Here is a 27,175-nt window from a genome sequence, read left to right on the forward strand (position 1 = left end):
GTTCCCCACCCCTGTTCAGTAGGGTTCCACTCAAGTCAGTATGTAATGTGTATGCACACACACACACACAGCTCAGGATGAGTCTCTGAAGAGTTTTCTAGGACTATACACTCCTACCACCAAAGACATTTTGCTGCTTAACACTCCACTGTCCTGCTACACCATCTTTTCCCTACACCATCTACCCTCCCATGGTGCCACCTAAGGCAGGTTGCTCAAAGGCAAGGCTAGCCCTGGCTCTTCCTCCTTTCCTGAAAGTATGTCTCTGGCCTTCCCTTTGAATACAGTTAAATGACCAAAAGGTGAAGACAGGAACAAAAAAGTGACCAAGGCAGTGTGATGGTACTAAGACCTACTCTCTAAACCTTTCTTCTGTTCTAAAGCTAGCTGGAAACACTAGCTCTGCAGGATTCTGGCATGTCTCTGCTTCTGATGGAGGAAAGAAAGGCTGCAAAAGGGTGCTTTTTGGTTTGTGCCAAACTATACTTTCCCCACAAGCTCTAAAGAACTTGTGCAACTTTTAAAAATGTTTGCTTTTGGTAAGGTATGAAATGAATACTGGTGTATTTTTTAAAAAAAATACAAGGCAGGGGATATTTGGGAAGGGCTAGGCCTACAGGCCGATAAATGGTTGTATCCAACTAAGACATCCCATTAGCACAAGGACTTCCATCTGAACAACAGGACGACTTCCTACTCCTTCCCCTATTTATCCCCCTAACAATCTGCTACAGAGGAGTAAGGGGGAGGGGTGAGAACCCATAACAGATTGTGGGGCACAAGTCCTTGCGCTAACATGACAACGTTGCTAGATCAAACTCTGTGTGTTCAATTTGATATTAGTAATACAGATTGAAAGAGAGGTGGGTAAAAGAACCTACTGCAAGAGCTCTCAGGGCCTTACATCAGCCTTCACCAAAAGGGTTGTGATGAACCTATGGACCAGCCTCCTCCTATTCTCTGGTTCAAGCCCCCCCCCCCCAAGACATCTTTACCAGGGAGTTTGGCTCTGCCTGTCATTTAAGCTGCCAAGAAGTTCGTGTATACAAGCTCCCTCAACCCAACTTCCCACGCTCACATTGTTTCATTCTGGCGGCTTTTGCAAATCTGGAGGTGCATAGCGTGAGAGCATTGCTATAATTTACCCTATGGGAAGTTGTGTTTTTTCTCCCCTGACTACTCAGTTTGCCTAAATTATGACCAAGTGTGACATACATGCAACAGCAAGAGGGATTAGTTGATGCTGGTTGGCTAGGAACCAGAATAATGAACTCTGAATGGAAATATATGATGAAAGTCAGACCAAATCTAACTTCTCTACGTGAAATCTGAAGTCTCAGTTGGTTACCCATGCACACTTCATTGCACAACTATAGAGAAAGGCAGGGTAAAATAATGGTATGCAGCAATCACAGAACAATTCTAAAACATGGGATGGAATGAGAAATTTGCTCTTAAGACCAGGTTCTAAAACAATATTTGCTTGCAAGGTTACTTATAAGCCATTATAGCATCTGAATTATTAGAACCAGATCTATTGGACTAAAACTGCAAATCATTTTCTAGGAATGGGTAGTCTCTGGGTACCATTACAAAGATATTTTCTTACAAAACTTGCTAAAGCAGTGTGACAGCTTCTAATAGTTTGAAAAACACTTACATTACGCATGCTTCTGACAACTAATCATTTCATCTTTTTTAAAAATGCATTTTTCAGCATTTGTTCTGTTGAAGCTGTACTCTCAAAAGCCAGATTATACTCTGACAACTACATGCAAAGGCTGCTTATTCCACTCATAATTATGGGATCATGAATATCAGTTAGACGGGGCTCAAACTTAAAAAGGAATCATGCTGAAAGACAAACTTTGTAGAATACAGATATTTAGGTATCACAGTATTTACCTTTTGCACTGTTTTTAAAGTTTTTTCATGTTTTATTGCTTAAAAATTGTACAGACATTTTATAAAATTGTGGTATGTGTTTTCATTAAAAAAAAGTTATGTGAGGACTGGGAGAATCAAAGTACCTGGAAGTACAATCTCCATGATGTACTAAGGTGTTTTTTTAAAAAAAAGAACCGCTAAGCAGGAAGAAGTCAAATCCAATATGGCTACCTTACATGAATAGATTTTAGGCCGACAACTACCACAGTTGCATCAGTGGGAAGTGGCAAGCCATTCCTCTGCCAGACTTCAGGTGACTTCCTTCTTCCATTGCAGTCTTGTATGACACAACCCACATTGTCCAGAGGGCTGGGAGGATCCTGAATAAGCTTTTTGGTGGTGCATGATATTCAGAGAGAACAAAAAGAGGAAGGCTGGCTGCCCAAGCTGCCCTTGGCTCAGACAACCACTGGATACCATTCAACTTCTGTGAAAATTCAACAAGTACAACCAATACACACAAAGGAAGTCTCAAAAATAGTGTGTCCAAGCTTCACAGTTGCAACACTTACAAAAAATTATACTGAAACTTACTCTCCTTGGAAGTAATTTTAGCACAGCTGTTGTTTTACGTAGGGCGCCATTATACAGGAATGAAGCATCTGCTGCATGACTTCAAGTTTGCTCCAACTGCTCAGATGTTGCAAGCTGCTAGGGCCAAGGCCTACCTTTGCTTTGAAACATTTGCACACAAAGAGTATCCTAAATATGAGAACTTACCACCAGTGAAGGTTGCTTTGAAAGTGCTCCAGGAGGTTGTAGTAGTATGCAATATAGCTCCTGTCATAGAAGCTGAAGCAATTCTTTCCTTAGCACTACCACTGAGCCAGCACATGAAGCTGAATCCTCACCAAGAGGTAGGGAAGAGAGCAAGCCACTCTGGCTTGCTGCAATTTCCAGCAGCTTCTTCTAGTCATTGAAGAACTTACATGAGCACATATATGGCTGTGCTATCCCACTTTCACATACTAAAATAAAGGTAAGAACTGTTTCGAAAGTGCTCAAAAATTCTAACTTTGAAATCTGCAGATTTGAAATGTTCATAATCATGGTGGAAAAGACCCATCTCCAAATTCAGTTCAGTAATAGTTAAAACACTGCAACGTGTAGAAATTTACACTTAAAATGTAAATCTGCTATGGAGGGTTCTCAACCTTCTGGAGCAGATTTATGGTGCTTCGGCAGGGGAAATGGGGGGGGGATTCCTCCATGATTTACTTATGGAAGACTTAGCTGTCAATGTGCTGACATCCTCATAATTGTGAAGCAAGAAGCACATGTGGTTTTAGATGGTTCATGCATGGTTAGGAGACATCTTAGGAAAGGCTTTTCTTCTTCAGTGATGCCAAGGGTCCTAAAAGAATGAAGCCCTAGGTAGTATCTAGCTTGTCTATTGGCAAACATGGCTCAGTATACCACAGGCAATGGCACTTCCACCTGTCATCCTTAGATTTTGGGAAACCAAAAATGTACAATTTGCCACAGCAAATATACACAGCACCAAGGCAAGAGGAAATGGAGGCTACTAGCTTCAGTCACATTGTTCACATAAGCAAACAAGTGTATATATCTCCCCCTTGACTAGATCAGGGTGGTTGTTTTTAAATACGACGTATGTAATGCCTCTAATCTTTCACAGCAAGAAAAGACGTGGATGTAGGTACATGTACCCACATGCATTAAACCAGGCATCCCCAAACTTTGGCCCTCCAGATGTTTTTGGACTACAATTCCCATCTTCTCCGACCACTGGTCCTGTTAGCTAGGGATCATGGGAGTTGTAGTCCAAAACATCTGGAGGGCTGCAGTTTGGGGATGCCTGGCATTAAACTGTTCCAAAGTGAACAGTTCAAGCTTTTGCACTCGGGCTGTTTAAAGACTGCCATGGCCTTTTTAATAGGAAGGTAACCACATAATACACAAGAAGACATTGTGGAAATTATGCAGCATGAAATATATTTTGTAAGAATCCAAGCCAACAGGGAGAAAATGAACGAAACATATTAAAGTAGCCACAGTTAGATGTTATTATAGTTACATAACTTCATGTCGGATGTCACATCTACCAGTTCAGGGGAGGCTGCCAAATCATTAAATATTTATGTACTTAGAGCACTTACTGTGTCTTTCCTTACAAGTTCAACTAACAGAAGCAGGCTGTCCATTGTAAAATACTCAAGATTATACCATTAACGCAATAATATGTTTGCTAGTCATGCTACAACAGAAGGTTTTATTTAGGTCATTTAGAGGATTCTGGCAACTGAACTTTTGCCAGCTCATGGACATAATCTTCAAAGTATAGGCTGCATGTAACTCAAATACAAGTAATACTTTAATAGCAATAACTTACAGATACAAACTAATGATGAACTACAATTTCACAAAAAATTGTAAACATTTTGCACAACTGTCAGTCCTGTCTTTTAGCAAAGTGCTCTTTTGATGATAAATAAATTAAACAAACACATAGCTAGAATGGACTATTTCCAGACAATACAAAAAAAAGGTGTTCTCTTTAATAAGTCTTGTAAACATATTTATGGAGAAAGCCATAAAAGTGTCTTGCAGGCCAACTATACTTACATACCTGGGCAACAAAATAGTCTTCAAAATGCTTTGGATGTCATTTAAAGTTTAAACTGAATACAAGTACAGTGGGTGTCTCAGGGGTACCTCTTTAGTCTCATGTCCCTGAAATAAATGAGTTAACTGTGACTTATCGGCAGTTGTGTCATTGAATGGGGTAGCAAGGGCTGGAGTCCAAGAGCAGAAGGTGAATGAGCTACAAAAATAGAAAGATTTGCTGGTCAGCCTAACTAGAAGTATAAAAAAATATTACTTGTGAGTACAAACCCAACTGCACTGATATACCAGCAAGCAGCACCCATTTCACCAGCTGGTACTAGCGCTCATTTCTAGAATGACAGTGCCCCCCATGTCTTTATACCCTGGGCAGTGCCTGTTACCCAATGAACTCTTTTATACATACAACTTTGCAGTTTGTGAGGAAGGTATCTTATTACAAAAATGCCTAATCCCACTGAATACAGTTCAAAACTATGCATAAAATGGGCCCATTGCAGCAAAACGACAACAAAATTGTGTGGTATCTTAAAGAGCCCAAATTTCATTACGTCACAAGCTATTGTGAACTACAATACTTTTCCAGATGCATCTGCAGCTCCCTAAAGCTTATGGCACACTAAAGATTTCATAGCATTTGGCTTGCTTTATTATAATATGAAGCCCTTTACAATAAAGCCTTATTTGAAAGATGAAAGCTATTTAAACTCTGTCTAATTAGGCCTTCTTCCTTTCGATTTAAGGGAAAGTTTCTAGCTTGACATAAACCTTTTGTATATGGAGGATGACAGAATTTTGGTGAACTTTAAGTGCTAAATAACGAGTATTTTTTTCCCCATAACGTTTTGAATACAGCATTCCCGTACAGAAGTCCATAAGAACATGCATTTAAAAAAAAAGTTGTGAACATTTTTTAAATGTAAAAAGGTGAGCATGAAAATGTAATTTGGGGAGGAGAGATCTGTGGGTCATTATTCAGAGATCATCTGCTACAATAAAGAGCCCTAGATATTGTCAGTTTCAGAGGTATGGTTAAAAAAAAAAGTCGTAACACGCAAAAGGCCTAAGCTTATGCAAGGCTATCACTTATTTCCCAAAACTAGGGACCTGAACTTCCCCCCCCCCAAAAAAAGTATGGTGTACCTCTGCACACACGGAAGCAAGACCAACAGCTTTGACATCCCGACTTATGGGCTATATGCTATCATGAGCACAGAATATATGGAGAGTTTTTGCTTGCTTTCCAAGCAAAATATTTTTTATCAACCTCTCTGCAGCAGAGTACTAGGGACAACAACCTGAAAAGCTAGAATGTATTTGTCATCTAACAAATTTCTATCCTGCCTTTTAGAAAGAGTCTCACAAGGTGACAAACAATATAAACAATATACAAAATATTCCAATAACACCGAAAAACAGTACAAGAATTTCCCAAGAATACCAGACACAAGAATGAGTATGTCTTTTTTTGACTGCCTGTGGGTTGCATGGTGCCCAACCCCTGAGCAAAAGGGTGCATTTCACATTTTCTTCTCTCAAGTCTATGAAGTAATTATAGCAAGCCACTGTACCTACCATCCATGTAACTATGCAGAGCAGTTAGCATTGTCCCGTCCTGGGGTACATAGGCCGAGTATGTCATTTCTTCTAACATTGGTGGAGAGAGCCTGGAAGGCTGGACTGTTGTAACAGGAGTAGTCGAAGAGTGATTGGGGCTAACGTGTTTCTTGTGGCGTGCTCTGCAGTTTTGAAACCACACCTAGGCACAAAATGGAAAGACACAAAAAAATGCCCATCGTATTCATTATCTGGCATTTAACTACATCAAAGAAACAAAGTATTTAAAACCATTGAGGGCCTCTTCCATATAAATGCCAGGGCAACTTTTTTCCTGTGTGTGCTCTTTACTGAAGCCAGGTAGACCCAAATTAAAAATAAGATACATCGAACTTTAGTGCAACCAACAAGTTGGGGGAGCTTCTAACATGGGCTTCTGGTGTCAGTGTTCACCACAGGTCACTAATCACTCACATTGCTGCTGGCACATGCAAGACAACCCTAAATTATGTTCCTTCAGCAATGTGAAAGTATGTGATGGAAGGCATTAGATGTGCATTTTCTTCCTAAAAAAACAAAACAAAAAAAATCAATGTTTCAGGACTGCTGTAGAAAACATCACACAAGGTCTACTCTAGCTAAGGAATACTGATCAATAGAAAAACTGTTCTTTGGAGCTTTATGCTGCTGAGAAGCTCTGCTCACAGTACTTGTGAAGTAACTGCAGTACAGTTACCTGTATCACACGCCTGCTCAAGCCTGTTCTTTCTGCCAGTTTTTGGAGTGTTTGTGCATCTGGGTTGTTGTCCTGAGCAAACTGTGCTTGCATTACCTGGAAAATGCAAGAAGTATTTTTTTATTTTTAAATTGTATTTTTATTTTTTATTTTTTACGTACTAGCCAGACTGCATAAGTAACAAGATGCAGCCATATAGCTCCAACCTCCAACAGCAATTTTGAGGAGTGCATTGTCCACATAAAATACTTCTAACCACATCAAGACAGCCTAAGCTAACCCAATGACCAGATTTGCTCCAGCACTAGAATACAACATTACATGAAAGAAAAAACCAAAGCAAGATTCTGGCTTATTTGTTACTGAGAGCTGATTTCATGCAACGACATTATCATGAGGCAATCAGATCATATCCATTTTATGTGACACTTGTATTACAAAAAAGCACCTTCATGTGGCAAGAACTAGTTGTTGCCCTGTCAGGGCCTCCTTTACAAAATGTCTGCAAATATGAACAATGTTAGTATGAAACAGAATGTGGAAGAAATTAGAAATTAAATGGCTATACTAATTTTTGCAAAGGCAAGGTGTATTAAGGCACATTCATAGCACATATTCACCACAGGACACAGGACAACGTAACCTTCTGGTGAAGTTACCATGCCCAAAAGTGTACTGTGTGAATCCTACTGTGAAATGATTTTTGAAAATTAGGTTTTACTCTTCCCTACTTCTTCCAGGAGCTTATTCAAGTTGAAGGTGGATTTTTGATTAGCGTACATTATTGTTAATTTGATCTTTAGTTCTGCACTGATAGTTCAGGAAAGCACAGACAAACTACAGTATGTCATAAGCCTTTTCAGATGATCATTATAAAAGAGATAAAGTGCCATTACTATACATTTTTTGAATGAAAACCTCATGGCCATTTTGGTGTGGAAGGATTGAAGTTTCATTGAGTCAAGATACTTCTACACCTAGCTGTAAACTACTGGAGTTACTGGTGGTTGGGTAGACAAGTCAACTGAACAGTCAGTTGTTGATATCAGTACCCCCAAAGTTGTGACCTATGTAAACTCAAATGGTCAATACTGTAACTGGACTTCCGCTTCTTCTCCTTCCCTGTGTCCCAAAATCTGCTCCAGAGAGTTGGGGGACACTCCAAATATTTGAGGTGGTGCAGAGAGCTACAAGGCGAGTGAAAAAAGGGAAGTCCTGTTACAAGAACAGAAATCTGTTGTACAATGGGATGGACACCACTGGATGCAACACCATGGGCTGAACCCAGAGCTACATGAGTGAATTTTCATGCACGAAATATTCCTACTCTTATAAAGGGCAAGGAAATGAGATTCTTGTCAATTCCATTAACCACTGCAGCCCTTTGATAAAATTGCCAAGTAACTCCAAATTAAGAAGTATTACATGAGTTTAAGGCAATTAAATGTTTGCTACCTAAACATTATTTGGTATTTTTAGATATGAAAAAGAGGTGCTGTTTACAATTTTAAAAGTAGAAGAACTAGACTATGGGTAGGCAAACTAAGGCCCGGGGGCCAGATCTGGCCCAATCGCCTTCTAAATCCGGCTTGTGGACGGTCCGGGAATCAGTGTGTTTTTACATGAGTAGAATGTGTGCTTTTATTTAAAATGCATCTCTGGGTTATTTGTGGGGCATAGGAATTCATTCTTTTTTTCCAAAATATAGTCCGGCCCCCCACAAGCTCTGAGGGACAGTAGACCAGCCCCCTGCTGAAGAAGTCTGCTGACCACTGAACTAGACTCAGTGCATAAATAGTCCTATGACTCGGACCAAAACACATGTTTAGGCACACACAAGTGCTTTCCTGAATCTGCTGAAGCTAACCTATGTCATTTCGCCTGAGCAAAACTTCAAATACTGCATCTGAAGCTCCTGTGGTATTATTTAACAGATGCTGGTAGAGGTGAGGAAAAGCTGTCTCGAGGGCTAAAATGTCTGCTGTACATATGGAGCTTCCTGTGTATCCATTGCACTACCTGTTGCAACATTAAGGCTGCAATCTTATGCTTGTTTACAGGGCAGTAAGCCTCACATAACTCAGTAGGCTTATATCTAAGTGGACATGTCTAAGATTATATGGAAGGCAATTTAAACATACTGAACAGATGGGCCATTGCTTCTCACTAAAAACTTAAACAGCCACTTTTATATACAAATAATAATGTGGATGTTATCATCCAAAACCAGGTTATTTCCCACATATGTAAGTAATACCAAATGGAGTACACAAGAAATAAATATTTTGAATAGGAACTGAAAACTTTTATGTCAGCAAAGTTTAATTTCCTCCTTTTTCTGCTGTTCAATTTTTGCTTTCTAGTTGCTTTTTATCAATAGAAATATACGTTATCCTGTTTTATTAGACTGCTTTTAATTTTAAGAGATTGTAAACCAATGTGGAAGTTGGCATTTTGCCTTGAAAGGGGCAACTTAAGACTTAATGCGCATAGGATTTATTTATGCTTATTTGGCAGCAATGGTACTAAGCTACTAGACAAGAATGAATTATAAAGCAGGAGGTGGAAATAGGCAGGTGCTAGAGTGGTTGTGATAAGGAACTGCAAGTTTATCTACCACAGAATAAAAGTAGTTAATGGAACTCAGGGGTAGCATAGGAGAATGTGCCACAGGTTCCTTTTCTACTGGCATTGTTGCAATGCATTTTTTCCCCTGGAGCACAACGACATCAGTTTTGCAAAGTTCATACTGACCCCACCATTGCTAAGCTTCAGCCTCTGCATATCTGAACATGACAATGGCGCCTGTGCTGAAGAGCCATGGTTTTAATTGCCACTTGGGTTTGGCAGCTATGGTGAAATGCAAGACACTGAAAATATCTGTTTCCTGTAAAGTTATATTCTGCACATTTTCTAGTACTTCACTTCATGTTACACAGAACTGAAACTATTTAGTCTCCTATTATAATTATGTGTAGTGGTGGAAATGTCTGGTTTAATGAATTTCATCAAGTAGTCAAAACAGATCAGCATTTACATTTCCACTTTACAGAATTACCAGCTGCCTTCTGGGAAACAGAAATGCTGAAGGGTAACTATTTCACATGGAACAACAGCTAACACTTGCAAGACTATTCCAGAAACATGCTGAGCCTTTGACACCAGGAGAAATATCTGCAGTGGAGAGAATTTCTTCATAACCAGCTATATTTAATATAATTATTAAGTGATGCAGAGCATAGAATCATTGTGCTCCCCCTCCCATTCCACCCCCAACAACCCACAGCTGTCTTTCATTAGAGCATTGTACCATGCCAGGGCTCTACCTGAAGCTGATCTGCTGTGAAACTGGTCCGAGCCCTTTTTGCTGGTTTCGGATGATTAATATCTTGTTCTGTAAGCAACGCACCTTCTACACTGATACCATTACCTGAAATTAAAAAGAAGACAAAGTCAAAGTTTTGACAGTACCAATACCAGTCATTAGTTGCAGACATTATGCTAGAATAGACTTCTTGTATTAAGGATATAATTGAATATGGAATTATCAATTTTTCATTATTTTGCAACTCTAAGTAATTATCCTGAGTTTGTGCCAGATTTGGTATTCCATTGTTTAGGCATGTTTCAGATCAGGGTCCTGGCTGCAAGCACAAGCCTTCATTTTTATTTGGGGGTGGGGGGTGTAAGAAGAGAATCCATGAACCACCAAACAGGAATATGGCATGGCCTTGATTAAAAACCAGTTTTATTCTGAATCGAGTAGAGAGAAAGAATGCTAAATGCTATGGACATAAAAAAAGCTCCTTATAGTTCTTGTCAAGGGCTAAATTCAGTTCATTTAAACTACAATCCAAATCCCAAGTGGGGAGCAGTAGAGCTTAAAAGGAGAAGCAGAGTCACCAGCAAAGCCTTGCCATTCACACTGGCCAGTGTGGAATGGGAAGAGGGAGCAGGAAAGTTGCTGTGGCAGAGCTGGTGCACCAATTGGGCCCAGTGATGGTAGTGGAGTTGGCTCAGGGTCCGGCAGATCCAGGGTGAACCCAGCCCTTCCCCTACTCCATAACACTCCATTATGCAGCTCTTCACAGTCTGCCACCAACAGAGATCTTGCTGCTGGCCCCTTCCTCCAACTAGCACATTGAGTGGGAGGGATGGTTCTGAGGAGAGTAAGGGAAAACTCTATAGACAATCCAACTCCCACCCCCCAAACCTGTCACAAAGGGGGTTTGAATTACAGTGTACTCTATTTTCCCAATGAGAAATGTTTACTACACCACTTCTTCACAACTGTGGATCAAATGGAACTACATTGCTTGAGAAGGACAAACATGGACTTGGGATACCATGCTTTGAAAAACCTGCAAATTTCAGAAAAATCTGCAATTTCACAAGCAGGTTTTAATGAAGTGCAAACATAGCACCACTAGTATCAACCTACAAGCAATTATGGCAATCTGAAGTGGCCTGTGCGGCATGGAGAATTTTACTTTGCCAATGCCACAGATTAAAAACATTGGAGGAAAGCGGAGGAGAGGTAAAACACTCATTAGAACAAGAGTGAAAACTACAGATGACCAACTTCTCATGCAAGCTACATTTATACATTAGTTACAGAGCAAATGGCCAAGTTAATCTGGTTTCCAGAATATCTACCGTGTGTGTGTGTGTGTGCGTGTGCGTGTGTTTCCCTCCACATGAAACAAACAAACAAACAAAAAAAGGAATACAGCCTAGGGACCTAACATCAAGAAGGAGAGTTACCATTTTCAACTTCTCGTTTCAGATTATCCAACATGCAGTCATAATGTACCCTACAGAGGACTTTCTCTTCAACCAAAGCAAACTCCTCCCCTGTGGAAAGCTGCCTTTTGCAGGAGAAGCAGGCAAAGCATGCCAAGTGATACACATTTCCCTTAGCTCTTCGGACCCAGTCAGTAGAATGGATATGCCTGCCGCAGCGGGAACAACGAGTTCCATACCGTCTGTAACAAAAGAAGGGAAGAGAAAATAGCAGCCATCCATCATACAACTGCCACTCAAGTTAGATTATGAAGCTACATTATGGGTATTCAGGCCCAGACAGGGGGGCCTCGGTCAGCATATTCACAATCAGTAAAATGAAATATTTTCAATTTTTTCTTTATATGCAGATATGGTTCAAGCCTTGAAATAAAATTATTTGTCAGCATTACTTTTGTGAAAATTAAAAATTAGTAATAATAATAATAAAAAAAATTTATTTATACCCCGCCCTCCCCAGTGAGAGCCGGGCTCAGGGCGGAAGACATCAATAAAATTACAATTAAACATAAAAGAAAGAAAAACAATTGATTAAAATGCAGATTAAAATACAATTTAGATTTTAAAAATTGTTTTAAAATGTACCCCCATTTTAAAATGGTCCAAATCAAAACACAAAGGCCAGGCAGAATAGCTTCTTCTTGCAGGCCCTGCAGAAATATGTTAAATTAATTACATACTTCCTTATTTATAAGACTTCAGTGATTCCCCAGGGTAAAAAAAGAGGGGTGGCCACATTATCTACCTGGCCCGGGCCTCTGCCTGGCTCTGCAAGGGCCTGCGGGTATTATGAAGTTCATAATAATTGCTACTAGTCTCATTGAAAGCTGGGATTTGCTTAACTTCCACTCAACTGCTTCAGGAAAAAAAGGAGGATTGCCTGGCTTTGCAATTAGTGTTTGAACTTTTGAGATGATGTTCCCTTATGCCTTCTTGTGGGAATCATAAGAGATCTCATAAGGACGAGTCATGCCACTTTGAGGCAAGTCAGCCCAGGAGCCCTGTTTAGATGGATAGATAGAAAGATAGATAGAAAGATAGATGATAGATAGATAGATAGATAGATAGATGATAGATAGATAGATAGATAGATAGATACTTTGTTGTCATTGTACATCGTACAATGAAATTGAATGCCATCCCATAAAAAACACATGGCATTATGCGAGATTCTATCTTGATGCAGCAGGGGTATCTTTTAAAAAAAATTGAGTTTAATACCTGCTATCCAAGACAGAAAGGTGTTGAGCCAGGCAGAACCCTACACCGTTTCATTCTATAGCTTTCTTTTTAAAAGGTATAGGATATTCCTCCTTACTCCATACATGTGAAAGAGCAGCTATTCTCTGCATATTTTGCTCCACTCTGTCCAGGAGATGATAATTTATTACCATTAAAATAAATAGGAGGGCAACTAATGTTTACTACACAAAACTTTGTACTGTACAATAAAAAGCCCAATAAAAAAACAGCACAAAACAGAAATGAAACTACAAAAATAAGTGCATCATAACTCAGCAGGAACAGTCCATACAGCTAGGCAACACCAGGGAAAGTTCTTTTAGCTTAGACAAGTAACCAAAAGAATGTGATACTCTTGTGATGTGGATAGATACCTCTGGGCTAAGAGTTCTAAGAGTCAGTGGAACCATCAAGACCTACTTTGCTCCATCAAACTCAACTATGAAATAAACAGAAGAAAGCCATAGTAGTGTTTCCCCTCTTTAGCTCAGGCAATGGAGAGAAATATGCAGAGAATAGCTGCTCTTTCAGGTACAAAGAACCTAGGGCCAGGGGTCAGCAATGTGCAGCCCACGGGCTAGAAGCGGCCCACAGAGGCCGTTTAACTAGCCAGCCAACGAGCTGCCCCAGAACTGAGCTGCCCACTTGGTAAGTCCCGGCGTGCTGTGCCAGGAATCTGCGGCGCCAAAATTTGTGTCTGCGCATACGCAGGTGCCATAAATCGCAGGTGTGCGCACGCTCATGCACGTGTGGAATCCAGCATAATCCGGCCCATGGAGGGATTGCCATGGGACCGATCTGGCTCAGGCAAGGTAAACCTTGCCGACCCCTGGCTTAGGCATTTAGGGCACTAAAGAGGTAAAAAGCAGGGGGGGGGGGTTGATGTATGCAGTACAGGCTGCATTCACATGGCAGTTTATTCCATTTTAATGACTATTAAGTTCCATATTATATTTGAATTTTCACACATAAAAGCCACTTGTGGAACTATAGTGGAAAATAGTGCAAGTTTTGTGCTCATTTCTGGGTTATTGGCTTTCGGGGAAGGGGGGAAACTGTAAAAAAACAAAACATGGAAATGAGGATGCTATACTCCACTATAGTTCCAGTTGTGTGAAAGCTAAATAAATAATATATTATTTATACCCCGGCCATCTGGCTGTGTTTCCCCAGCCACTCTGGGTGGCTCCCAACAGATAAAAAACAGAATAAAACATCAAACATTAAAAACTTCCCTAAAGAGGGCTGCTTTCAGATAAAAGTTAGATAGTTGTTTATTTCCTTGACATCTGATGGGAGGGCGTTTCACAGGGTGAGCACCACCACCGAGAAGGCCCTCAAATATAATTTGGAAATTAACAGTTAGGCATATGTTGTGAAAGCAGACAGCAGAATTCCGCACCAAATGAATCCCCCCAAGTAGAGTGCATTGCAGTAATCCAAATGAATTGTTACTAAAGCACTATAATGGCAAGCGTCTGACAAGAGCCATTTTACTACAATATTTTTCTGCTGTTTAGACACTATTCCCCTCCATCGTTGGCACTGAAACAGAAGGACAAATGAGCTGAGAATGGGAAGATGTTGAGAATTAATTCTACTACTCTCACCAGTGTACAAAACAATGTCAAAAAATCAATGCAAGTGAGCACTTGGTGCGTTTCTGAAGAGTATTTCACAGTTTCACATCTGTAGACTTTATGGACCTGATTATCAGTTTTAAAAACTGTTTCCAATGTCTTTCTCCTGACTTTTCAACAGACATATTAGGTGTTATTCAGGATGAAAGGCCAGGTACTTTTATTACAGCCAGAAACCCCAAGCACTTTAGGTAAAAATAGGGTGAGTTTCTACTTACACCTTCAATGGCAGTAGCTTACTCTAGCTGCAAAATATTTCCATGTTTTATCTTGGTATGTGCAGATGCACAGAAGAAACAGGAGTAGTTTACTCCCCAAAGTGTTGGCATGCAACCAGAAATACTTTCCTTCTGGAGGAAACAATTGCAGTTTGCGAGAGTAGTTGGAAACAGGAAGACGGCAGTAGGGCTTAATCGAAAACTTTTTTTGAAGTTATAATATTGAGATTGATTCCATCAGATTGCAAGTAATTCCAGATAACTACACTCTTCTAGCCATGCTCTATCCCAGACCACTCAATGATACTGTTCGTTGGTGCGTCGTCGTCCCCCCCCCCCTCTCTATATGTATATATTTCTAACAGATCTTCTGCAGCAGTTCTTTCAGTCAGGATATATGTAAGTTGACATTAAGCACTTTGTTAGCTCAATGGGAGAATTAGGCTACAATCCTTTAATTTCCTGTGAGTGAGTTCCATTTAAAATACATAGGATATGCATAGGATTCTGCTGTTAGATGGACTGGAAAATACTCAGCTTTGAGTATGGCCCAGCCTGTGGTCCACTTGTCGTATACATGCTTTGAGTTATGCAATCCTCAAATTAAGAAGCGGAACTGTTCCTAAAAAGATTTATTTGGTTTCCCAATTTCTGGCATGAATGCTGCAGGCTTTGTTTGTTTTGTGAAGGGCCATATTTTTCAGGTCTTTTTAAATAACTAAAAATAAATATTTTTCAATAAAAAAAATTAAGAAGAGGACAACAAGATGGAGAGGGAATGGTTCAAGAGCAACTACCCAGAAAGTAGCCCAATAATAGCTACCAAATGACTCTAAAGCAGGGATGGGGAACCTGTGTCCATTTCGGGTATTGTTGGGCTCAACTTCCAACAGTTCTTGCCAGCTCAGCCAATAGTGTGTTTCAGTTATGAGCACTGCTGTGCAAATAAACCCTTTGTACTAGGATGTGTGCATGCACATAAAGAAAACACAAAAATTCATGGGTCTACTGTCATAATCTTAGTATTTTGTAATTACAAGATACCACCTGCCCTATAGGAGGAAAGAAGAGCGATGGAGGGAGGCAAACAACATCAGATCTGCTCCAGTTGACTGACCCCCTCCAATAGGGAGTTTTACATTTCATATTTTAATATTACAAACCACCTAGAATGCTTTGACATGCAATACATACGTAAATCAATAAAAGCATAGTATACCTGAAATAGTCTAGTTTGCAGAAAATGTCTTTGTCTTTGATATAGCAGCTGGTGTGCCTTCCCAAAGAAGTCCTACATACACTGCAAGAGAGACACCGCACATGCCAGCACAAGTCATTTACCTATGAAAGGAGAAAGAAATTTTACATTTGGTAGCAGTGATTTAAGCAAACTATATAAACAGGGTTTGAAAAAATAAAGTTCACAGTAATACTTAGGACTCTCAAGTGCAAGACTCGACAGATCTAAAAAGCAATCACAAATGGAATTTATACTACTACTAGTAGTAGTAGTAGTAGTAATACGTTTACACCCAAGAGAGGCACAATTCATCGAGAAGTTCTCCACTAAAGCCCTACTGACACAAATGAGTCGTGCCAAAGGTCTGTTGAATGCAAGGAAGAAAAGCTACTTGTGGAAATCCAGAAACAGCTTCTCTCCCCAGGGGGACAGTGTGTCTATAGTGACCAAATAGAACAGCACAAAAGCATCTTAAGGGAGAACTGTTTTGTTCCTGTATTCCCCAATTTTATTCGAGGGGGTGGTTCTGTTGATTTTCCAGTCCTGCTCACACAATTCACCTGAATAATTAAGTTACCAGCAATGGGTTATTTATTTTCATTCAAATAAGCAATAAGTAGCCGTAAGTCAGCAGGGGCATAAAAGACTTGAGGCAGAGGTCAAACATACAAATTCTGATTTAGATGTAAAGATGTGATTTTAAGACAACTTTCAGAAGGGAACACACAAACTCTAGATCCTGCTCTCATGGTTTAATTTGCCTCTAGGTGAATTAAGACTGCAAGTGGCTGGAGTCTTACAGGTAATTTACCTTTGCTTACATGACAAACGGATATACTGCAAAGTAATGAAACAAGCTTCAAAAAGGTAGAGAAGGGGCAAGTATTTTGCCCCTTTCTGGAGGGTGAAGCTCCCATGGGCCTCTTCCAACACCCCCCCCCCTTGCTGGTCCGGCTATAACTAGGGTGACAGGATAAAATATAAAGGTGTAGCCTTTCCTTGAGCAATTTTCAGCGACATATCACATGAAAATGAGCTAGCACAAACATGCCCCAAGTCAAAAGCTAGTCAACACTTTGGACACAAGTTTATATTCAAGTTATTCAAGTTATTCTAGCCTTTAGAATAAGTGTTTGTGTAAGCTTTAACAGAACATTATGGGAAGAGGGCAACATAGCACGGATGACTATGGAGCTGTTTAATCCAGAAAGGCAGTATTAGCCGACACCATATCACCTTGAACTGCACTTTAAGGGGTGAAGTTGCCCTGCAGAGCTTATGATTTAAAGCATGAGAAAGTGAAACACTTATTCAGCTGCTTGTTTATATGAAACTTACCATGGATCATTCACAACCGTAGTGGAGGTTAGCTTGCTTGGCTACATTAAGTTATGGAGCTGATGAATGATCCATGCTCCCAAACCAAACAACCACTGTGCAATTGTTGTAGTTTATCACATAGCAAACTATATCCTAGCTGCATTTATTACCTGTGCTAACAAAGGTAATAGACACAACCAGACTGAATTGTGCGAACAGACATGCTTTAATCCTCTGCTAGATCAGTGGCTCCCAAACTTTTGGGGGACCACTGCTCCACTGGTTTTTTCAACTCATCCCCAGTGCCCTCTATATCCTATCTTATAAAAAGCATTATTCAAAACAGTGGTTTGCACAACCCACCAAAGATAACACAGTAAAACTCAAAACAGTAGTAATTTTATATTTATTCCAAAAATAAATATAAAAAATGAATTCATAAACTCTAATCTTGTAACTTAAAAAAAGAATATAATGTATAGCAAACAATATTGCATGAATTTTTTGCATTATTAATAAAAACAAAAGGGTGAAGGAAATCTATAGCCTAAAATATTTATATGCAGCTACTTGCCAAACAAACTTTCACCTACCAGAGATATACAGTAATTGATTTATAAGGGAATCGGTTACCTATTACCAATGATTGGGTACCTTGTGACAATTCAGAATCGTAAATAAAAACAAATGTGACCAAAGGAAATGGCTTTGAAACTGGTAAGAGCAGCAAAACATGAAATACCAAGAATGTGTTTTTTGCTCTAGTGCTCTAGAAGCAATCAAAGGCTGGAGTGGTATACCTCCAGCACCCCCACACCTTTGCCTCTAAGTCCACCCCCCCCCCCCCCGGGGAGATACCATCCACTTGGTGAACCACTGTACTAAGTTTTAATAGCAAGAATATAGTTTTTCAGGATATTTGTAGCTCAATTGGTTGTCACTTAGCGATTTGGTAACCCAAGATACAGAACACTAATTAATAGATACCGTATATTAGTTGTCCACTAAGCCATTTCAAAAATGTCAACAGCATTACTAAAAAAAACACCCTATGAAACAAGAATTTAACGTTTGATAAAGTTCGAGGGATGATCAAATCAGTGAAGTCAGATGCTGTCTAGTATCGCCCATGAGAAGGAAAACTAATAGCCCGTGATGGTAATTCATCATTGGATTTAAAAAATGATGTTTAATGTTCTCTGTTCTTTAAGGTGCAGTGTTGTCACTGAAAGAGTTTGGAGTTTTGAATCCAATTTTGAACTACCTTTAATCACATAACAGTCACGTAACTGACTTGCCATGACCTTCTGAAATGAGCACGGTGTACACAGAAAATACATAAACAACATTGCCTAAGCCTTGAAACAGCATAAACAATCCTTCCAAATGTGATTGAACCCTGCTTGCAGAGTTTACCATTGCCGATTGTCAGTGGTATTTGCTGTAACTGTATAAACATACTCCCCATGCTAGAAGAATTTACCAGTAAGCTACAATGCAACACTCCTGTATTTGTTTCTTCAGTAATGGGAAGAGGGAAAGAGGATTTGCCACATTGTTTCCCCCGAGTTGGAGCCAAAGTCACATAAGCGAAAAGGTTTAACTACCTAATTCACAAACAAGCATGATTCTCTCTCTCTCTCTCTCTCTGACTTCACCACCAGTGCGAGGAGCAGCAGTACGGAGGGCTATGGAACATGTTCATCACAACTGAAGTCAAAGAAGCACAGAGCTTCAAGGGTCCCTGAAATCATCTGCTCCAACTTCCCAATGCAGGACCCATGCGTCCAATGAAGGAGAGTCCATCAACTCCCAAGGAACAATGCTACAGTGCTGAACAGCTCTTGATGTCTGGAGATTTCTCCTAATGCTGAACAATTGCAATTTCCCTCCGACTTGCACAGCAGTCTCTCACATCTCCCATTAATAGTCTCTCTTCTAAGCTAAACACAACCAGCTCTTTCAACCATTCCTCATAGGATTCAGTATCTAGACCCACTTTGATATCTGGATTGCTCTCCTCTGAGCACCCTCCAGCTTGGACTTCTTGATGTGTGACACCCACAACTGGACACAGAACTCCAGATGCAGCCTAAACATCACAAGTTGCAGCATAAACTATTAATAGTCCTATGTAGTATTACCAGTTTATCCTTGCAGTCTGTATTATGTTACTTTTTAATCAGCAGTTGGAAACATTTTTGGGGACCTCAAGCTGTTTTATTCTAAGGGCTCACACTTCATTCAAGTGTTTGGCTAGGATCTGGAAGACTAGGATTTAAATTCCCACTTGGTCATAAAGCTCATTAGGTGGCCCTGTGCCAATCACAAACTCTCAGCCTAACCTACCTCACAGGATTGTTGTGAGAGAAAAAAAGGAAGGGGGGAATCATATACATGAACTTGAGCTCCTTGGAGGAAAGGTGGGATCCAAATGTAATAGTAGTAGTAGTAGTAGTAGTAGTATGTTATATCAGGCATAGCCAAACTCCGCCCTCTAGTTGTTTTGGGACTACAACTCCAATAAATAATAATAATAATAATATATTACTTATACCCCACCCATCTGGCTGGGTTTCCCCAGCCACTCTGGGCGGCTTCCAACAGAAGAATAAAATAATCATCCCTAGCTAGAAGGAGCAGTAGTCAGGGATAATGGGAGCTGTAGTCCCAAAACATCTGGAGGGCCGAGTTTGTCTATGCCTGTGCTATACCAAACTTCAGATGACAAATATCCACTCCCATATTCTGTATGCAGATAATTCCCCAAATGTACCATGTTGGCAAGATAAACCCAAAATTTATTTTTAAAATCTTGTTTCATGCCTGCTTCCTAAATTCACCCTACATTAGCTACCAGGCAATCACAGAACGTTTGGCAAACAAAAAAGGAAGGAAGAAAAAGATACAGACTAATCTCCTTCCAAATACAGAAACCAGCAGTTGCACTTCCATAAGCCCATCCATATAATATTCCAATTATAATCAAATATTAAATGAGAATACCAAATGTAATTTCAGGTTGGCTTTTAATTTCTGGCACCTCACCGCATGTCAAAAAAAAAAAAAGCACCACAAGAAAATACATATCGAATTGAGATTCATTTTATGATCTGGTGGTTATGAGCACTGGGGATTACATAAATTTTGTTTCTTCATCCAAATTTTTAAAACTGGTAATTTACTTTTATGTCTCCAGCAAGCTTAAAACAATGGAACACATTTATACTGTACCTTCCTAATACTGCAAGTGCAATCTCTTTTGAACACATAACCTCCTTAGAATATCTGGCCAAGGCAGATGAATAACTTAAATTTTATAACAAAATAAATAAAAAATCCTTCCAGTAGCACCAACTAAGCTTGTCATTGGTATGAGCTTTCGTGTGCATGCACACTTCTTCAGATACACTGAAACAGAAGTCTTCAGGCCCTTATATATAGTGAGAGGGTGGGGAGGGGTATTATTCAGAAGGGTGGTGGGAATGGGTGATTGGCTGATAGGTGTGGTAAACCTGTTGACGACTTAATGACTGCAATTGGTCTTACAGGAAAAAGCAAGGGGTGAGATGGCTAAAAATAGCTTTATCATGTATAATGAGAAGAATCCAATGTCTCTATTCAGACTAGGTCTCTCCATGGTTTTAAGTTTGGATAAATTGCAATTCAGCAACTTCTCTTCCAGTCTATTTCTGAAATTCTTTTGTAATGTGACAGCTACTTTGAGATCTTGTCTAGAATGTCCAGGGAGACTGAAGTGTTCTCTTACTGGTTTTTCTGTCTTGTGATTCCTGATGTCAGATTTATGACCATTTATCCTTTGGCGTAGGGTTTGGCCTGTTTTATATTCAGCCAGAAGACCTTTTACAAAGGCACAGTTTCATGAATCAAACAGCAGGTTAAAATATATGCATTCTACAACAAGTGACTCTGCATTATGCTTCCAGATTTGTTTATACAGTATTTAACTTTCCACTTCAGATTTTAAAAGTATGGATGCTATTGAATGCTGCAATTCTGCACACATTAACCTGAGAGAAAGTCCTATTGTAGCCAATGAAGTAAGCTTCTAGGTAGATATTTATTGTATTGTGTTGTAAAGTGGTATTTAAGACACTTCAGGAGTGAGCAGGAAAAAATTAAGCTATTTCCTAGTTTCAGCATGGCCCAGATTTGAAGCTTTTTAGAGGAATCTACTGACAAACTCAAGACAGTCTGATGATTGTGAAATCCAAATTATTTGGCTTTTTACAACAAAACCAGACTTCAGTTTTGATTAGTGCCTACTAACCCATGATCTAGTGCACATATGACATTTATAAGCCAAAGAGGGAACTTCACTTGAGTAAGGCAGCTTGTAAAACCAGCAACATAATTCTGAGTTTGAATTTGTCAAAACAGTGGCCCTGTTTTGTAGCAAATATGTGCACTAAACAAATGATCCTAAATAGACCATAAAAGGTTAAGATTAGCACAGTAGTTAAGGAAACCAATTTTGACTGCAAAGAAATAGTTTGCAAATTCAGTGAGCAAATCTCCCTAAACCTGTAGTGATTTTAGGTTTCAGATTTCTCAAATATCCAAGTTCTAGGAGGAGGGTGGGAAACCTCTGCAAAGGCCCACAGCATTTTCAAGTAGTACTTTTTTTCAGGTGATTTCCTGCAAAAGTGCTTTTAAAAAACCAGACTCCTTCAAAAGGTACTATTGACCGAAGAAGCTTGTTTTTTAAAGTAACTTTTCATTGATCACCTGCTGGAAAGCACAATCTCTTGTAGTCCAGAGTGTCTATCAGGAGGTGATACTTTCAGGAGAGCAAAAAATCTGGGATCCTGGCGGACAGATTGGTCTTTCTTGAAGCCCCACTGTGAGATCGAAGCCCATTCATTTCCCGCTCCAAGGCCCAAGCTTGCAAGGTTCCGCCAACTCACCTTGAGAAGGTACTTGTCGATTATCTCTAGGCCGCAGCTGCTGCAGACGCACTTGCTGGGCGCGCATCCGCCCGGGCCCGAAGTCAGCGAGCGCGGAGAAGACGAAGAAGGCGAGAGCGGGGTGGACGACGAGCATGAATCCTCGTCTCCAGCAACCTCGGGGCTCACCTGCCACACGGACATGAGCGGATTAATACACAAAGGCCTGCGAGCCAGTGAGCCCCAGCCTCGGGGGATCCCTCCCCACGGGCCTTTTTTCCTAAGGGCCTCTCCGAGGTAACTATCCTCTCCTCGCCGCCCAATCATTAGATCCAGCTGCCACGGCGAGCGCTCCCTCAAACCAGCCGCCTCAGCCGAGGTTTCCCGCCAATACTATTTATAAAATGACTATGATAATAGTGAGGAGCTCCCCTCAGTTCCTACTGCGGTTGAATATTCTCTCCCAGGCGCCCTTCTTCGTGTTTGTGCCCCTTCGCCCTCACAAATCTCTCTTAGGAGAGAACCAAACACGACCTGAAGGCCACCCAGTGAGTGCCCTGACTGACTCGGGGCAGGTGAGAGGCTGCGAAGCCACGCGCCCGCCTGGCCGCCCGCTAATGCCACGTTCCCGCCTTTCTCGCGCTGCCCACACACAAAGAGCCCCCTGTCGCCTCAGACACGCTGTCTCTCCTTCAACTCCCTTCAGGGACTATGAGGAAAGTCCGTTTCTCGAGCAGCGCTCGTCGCTCCATCCCACCCGCGTCTCGCTGACTTACCAGCCCCGTCTCTCCCGCGCTTTTCCGCCTTCTTCCATTCGCGGTCGCCGCCGCCGCCGCGGCCGTCGCTGCTGCTACTCGCCCACACTCCTCAGCCATGAGCCTCGGGAACTGCGAAGAGAGACCAGACGGCTGAGCTCGCCGAAGGCCGCCGAGAAACGGAGGCTCGTCATAGGAGAAGGGAAGAGGGGCGGCCGACCATCCTCCCCTCCCCTCCAGCCAAAACTAAACGGCGGCAATTATGGGGCGAAGTCGGCCCCGAGGCATAAGCGCTTCAATGGGGCCCTTGAGCGCTAATTGCTGCTCCTCCTGCAGCAGCCCAAGAACTCGCCCGCCCGGCGCTCGTGCCGGGCACGATTTAAATGAAAATGCCTCAGGTTCCGCGGCGCTCCAAATACCCGCCGCAATTAGAGCTCGCCTTGCCACTTCCAGCTTGGGGCCTCCGAGGTGTAAATTGCCACTTAAGCACTCGAGCCGAAGTCAACAGGCCGAGGGGCTGCTGCTTAGACTCGAGGATTTATTTATTTCGTTAAGCTGAGGGCACAAAAAAAGGGAAGAGGAAGAAGGGAACGTCACGAGAAGAGAAAGGAGGAGAATAGAAACCAGCCAGCTGAATTTAATTCGGGGGGTCATTAAACACAATCGCCCCCTTGGCCAATTTGGAGGGAGGGCGCGCGCGCCCGGTGTGCGCTTGATGACGCCGTTTGGAGCGGCCGAGGCGAGGGGCAAAAGCGCTCGCCTCCTTTAGGCGCGCAGAACAAAGCCGGCGGAGGGCGACCCTCGGCCAGTCAAGCCCGCGCCCAAAGCCCCCTTTAGCTAAGCAGCTGACTCCATCCAAAGTCGCAGTGCAATCCTCAACCCGATTACTGTTTCCTGTGGAGCTTGGCTCCCTGGCAAGGGATGCCACCTCGATGCGGATTAATTACCCCGCAATACCAGCGGTTAAGATGTCAGTGAGCGCGAGTGTGGGCGAGCTTCGGGAACAGATGCATGTGCACTCCACCTGAATCGCCAAGATGAAATGTGCGAGAGATCTCTACGTCGCCTTTCATCTGGAGCGGAGGTAGCGGGCACTGCGCCCTAACCTCCATCATCCCTGACCATTGGGCGCCATAGCCGGGGCCGGGACGAAACGGGGCCCGACCCGATCTAGAGCGCCCCGATCCGGGGTATAAATGGGTCTGCCCAGAGTAGCCTCGCGGAAGGAGGCAGAGCTAGTTTCCGGGACACATTCCTGACCCCGCGTAATAATTTTAACCAGGTTGCAGCTAGTCCACCGGCTTCTTGCTTTGCCGAAATCTTTGTGACGGAAGAGGCTGCGCGCCATGCACCGTCCCAGGCCTACACAGAAGCCAACCCTGCATGTTTCCACGGGACTTGCTCCCCACCAGCGTCTATAGATGCAGCGGACGATTTGACATTTCCCATGCGCAGGTAAGCAGTAAAGCACAATGGAAAGAGACAGGAAGGTTACAGCAAAAAAGGAGCGACACTATCCCCCAGAACCCTTAAAAAGCCAACCCCAACCCAACAGGCTCTGCTCGAGCCTTTGTAAACAATTTGATGTGGTTTAAATGTCTTTTCGTTTTGGCTCAAGCAAGGCTTCTATTTCCATCTGTCATGGGTGCGTTAGCTGAGATTCCTGCATTGCGAGGGGGTTAGGCTAGATGACCCCCGGGTCAGGGGCCCCTTCCAGCTCTACGGTTTTATGATTCCAGTGAATAAATAGATTGCATTCATTTTTAGAATTCCTTGAACAGCGACTGAGAAATGCGGCGGCCCTTGAGGGTATGGCTCATGGTCTGGTTTAAGGCTGCTTGCTATCACTTACCCCGGAGTAGCCCCATCGAAGGCAACTGAGCTAGTTTGGAGGATTCTGACCGCGCCGATCGCCACAGGTGTAGGGGGGGGACCCAAAACCGCTGGGATTTACTGCCTTTTAAAAGAGGGGTAAACAGGAGGCAGATACGGGTCTGCTGGCAGGTCTTTGGTGGTTTGCAAAGGACTCCTGGCTACCAATTGCCCAGCAGCAGCAACGAAAAGACTTCCCCACCCCCTCTAAATTATGCTGCCAACACGGAGGGATGTATGGATGCGTTGGTGGGTGGACCGGCCGGGAACTCCCATCAGTTCTGATAAACTCAGTGCAGATTCTTTAATTCTAAACGGTTTGGCTTTGGCACCAAAAGCAAAAGTAGGTCATGCAAGCCTGGCGTCTGTCACCCTCTTGCTTTAGGGACATTTCGAAGCGAAATCGGGGCACGGTAAAAAAAAAAATCTCAAAACCGAGCGATGCCTTAAGGGACTACTCCGTTGTATGAAGTCGAAGCGGCGTCCTTTGTAAGAAGTGGAAGCGGTGTCAGTCCTCCGTGCACCAAATATTCGATTTCTCCCTTTCCCTTGCAGACGTTTCCTACTAAACTTGTTTTCGTGTGCTCGCGCGCGCTTTTCTTTCTTTTTTTTCTTTTCAGCTGGAAATTCAGGTATTTGTTTATATTTTAGATCTTTAAAAATCCGTAGCTTTCCGCACACAGAGACACCAAGTAAGGGGTGTCAAGCGCTTACAGACGTTAGGTGGAACCGTGCCAATTTGCCTTCAGGAGTGGAAGGGGAAGTCGCTTCCACCACACGAAAAAGCGCATTTCAAAGGAAGAGGGGGGTGGGGGTGGGGATACTTTAGAAAATTACGAAATGTAATTAAAATTACATTTAGGGGGGGATTCCTGGACGGGTTTTAAGCTGCGATGAGCAAACCGCTTAACGCGAAATATTCGCCCCCGCTGCAATGAAATGAAACTACTCCGGAGCAAAGGGCATAGCAGTTTGTATCTCTGGGGGCAAATTCGGATCCACTCCACTTTCACACAGACTGCGAGGGAGGCAATCCGCTTAAGGAAAAGGGTCTCTCGTCTTCGTAGGGGGAAGAGGAGGCAGCGGGCTCACCTTTTCCGTCGCGAGGCGAAGCGCAGGCACGTCTTTGTCGTTCAGTTTACACACAAACATCTGGTTGCTCTTCCAATACATGGCACTGGGCTGGGAGCGCTCCTCACATACCAACTCCAGAAAGGACGGAGCCCCCACTCCCTCCCTTTCCGCGCAGGAGAAAAAGCAAAGAAAAAAAGCGACTTGGGCGACGAGTTTCGAAAAGTATCAAGCAGAAGATAGCCAACGCCCGGCACTCCTCGTCGGCCTCCAGTCCTTGCTCCGAATGGCCTCCCCCTCGTCTTCTCCGCTTCCCTCTTCCCGAGCTCCCTACCCGACTCCACTGATGTCAGACCCTGGAGGGGGGGGAGAGTTTTGTTTTCAAGTGGGTGGAACCTCTTCCCGCAAAAGGCTCTTGGCTGGCTGCTGGAGCCTCACCTCCTCGTGTAAAACCCGCCTTCTGTACATGTTCAGATCTTTATCGCTACAAGCAAGCGCGCTCCAGGGAGCGGGTTTTTAATATATATATAAAAGGAGAAAGGGGGGGGAGGAGAGAAGCACAAGCGTATGCTAACTTTGGATTAGCCACTTCACCCCTCTTGCTCAGTCTCACCTACCCTGCTTTCTCCCCTCCTCCTTGCCAAACCTTGCGCTTTCTATGCCCGGGGAACCCAAGCCAAGGTGGAGGGCGCAACAGGCAATCGCGTGGCTTCGACCATCCTTATCCCAGCAGCAGAGATTGCACAAGCCTGGAGCAGAGAGAGAGGAACTGGGTTGGCCTCAGACGGTTCTTTAGCGCTGTGATAAACGCCTCTGCCATTAAGGGAAAGGGGTGAAACATCTGAGCAACCCCAAACTCCGGTTGGGGAAGAGGGGAAAGAATCAGATCGCGGGGAAAGCTAACTAACTTATTAACTCTTGCGCTGGCGGGGTGGGAGGTCGGCGGTCGCGGAGTGGGAGACTGCCCCGGACACCCCCTGCTTGCTAAATTCGGTTTATCTCCCTTGGCTAGAGGCGCGACAAGGGACGCGACGTTCCAAAGAACCGCTGCACCTTACGCCAAGCGAGCCCGTTTCTGTCAAAGCAGGGGGCGACAATCTAGTGGCTTCGCGTTGACTGTTTCTCGGAAAGAGTCGAAGGCAAGTCCCCCCCTCCATGTGTCGTTCATCTTTTTTTAAAAAACACCTCTCTTCTCTTTTCTCCCTAGCCGCAAGGGGAACGGCCAGCGATTCGGGGATCGAAAGCTCCGTAAAACCAGATTTCTCCGTCGCTGAGGTGAGT

At 42.6% G+C, this 27,175-nt stretch overlaps 2 protein-coding genes across 4 annotated transcripts in view; one reads left to right on the forward strand and one right to left on the reverse strand.

Annotated features, from left to right (window-relative positions):
• The window catches only part of SLC44A5 (solute carrier family 44 member 5), a 176,019-nt gene extending 164,271 nt beyond the window's left edge, over nucleotides 1–11,748 (forward strand). Inside the window, exon 22 of the transcript XR_015950811.1 lies at nucleotides 11,613–11,748. The gene's annotated coding sequence lies outside the window, so the exon portion shown is untranslated. The remainder of the gene's footprint in view (nucleotides 1–11,612) is intronic.
• On the reverse strand, nucleotides 3,882–26,397 carry LHX8 (LIM homeobox 8). Of its 3 annotated transcripts, XM_035122678.3 has the most exons (9): nucleotides 25,916–26,397; nucleotides 22,973–23,083; nucleotides 22,218–22,385; nucleotides 15,949–16,070; nucleotides 11,591–11,811; nucleotides 10,153–10,256; nucleotides 6,827–6,922; nucleotides 6,109–6,292; nucleotides 3,882–4,732 (listed from the first exon to the last, which is right to left on the reverse strand). In XM_035122678.3, the coding sequence occupies exons 1-9, from the start codon at nucleotides 25,994–25,996 to the stop codon at nucleotides 4,656–4,658; spliced, it is 1,164 nt and encodes a 387-aa protein (XP_034978569.2). In that variant the 5' UTR covers nucleotides 25,997–26,397; the 3' UTR covers nucleotides 3,882–4,655. The 3 variants fall into 3 exon arrangements, with proteins under 3 accessions (XP_034978569.2, XP_088529357.1, XP_088529358.1); XM_088673231.1 differs by lacking the exon at nucleotides 6,827–6,922 and having other exon boundaries at nucleotides 4,508–4,732; nucleotides 25,916–26,349; XM_088673232.1 differs by lacking the exons at nucleotides 3,882–4,732; nucleotides 6,109–6,292 and adding an exon at nucleotides 6,463–6,656 and having other exon boundaries at nucleotides 25,916–26,349.
• Between the last annotated feature and the right edge of the window lie 778 nt (nucleotides 26,398–27,175).

Source organism: Zootoca vivipara, chromosome 7 (genome assembly GCF_965207765.1).
Source record: "Zootoca vivipara chromosome 7, rZooViv2.hap1.1, whole genome shotgun sequence".
Taxonomy (NCBI): domain Eukaryota; kingdom Metazoa; phylum Chordata; class Lepidosauria; order Squamata; family Lacertidae; genus Zootoca; species Zootoca vivipara.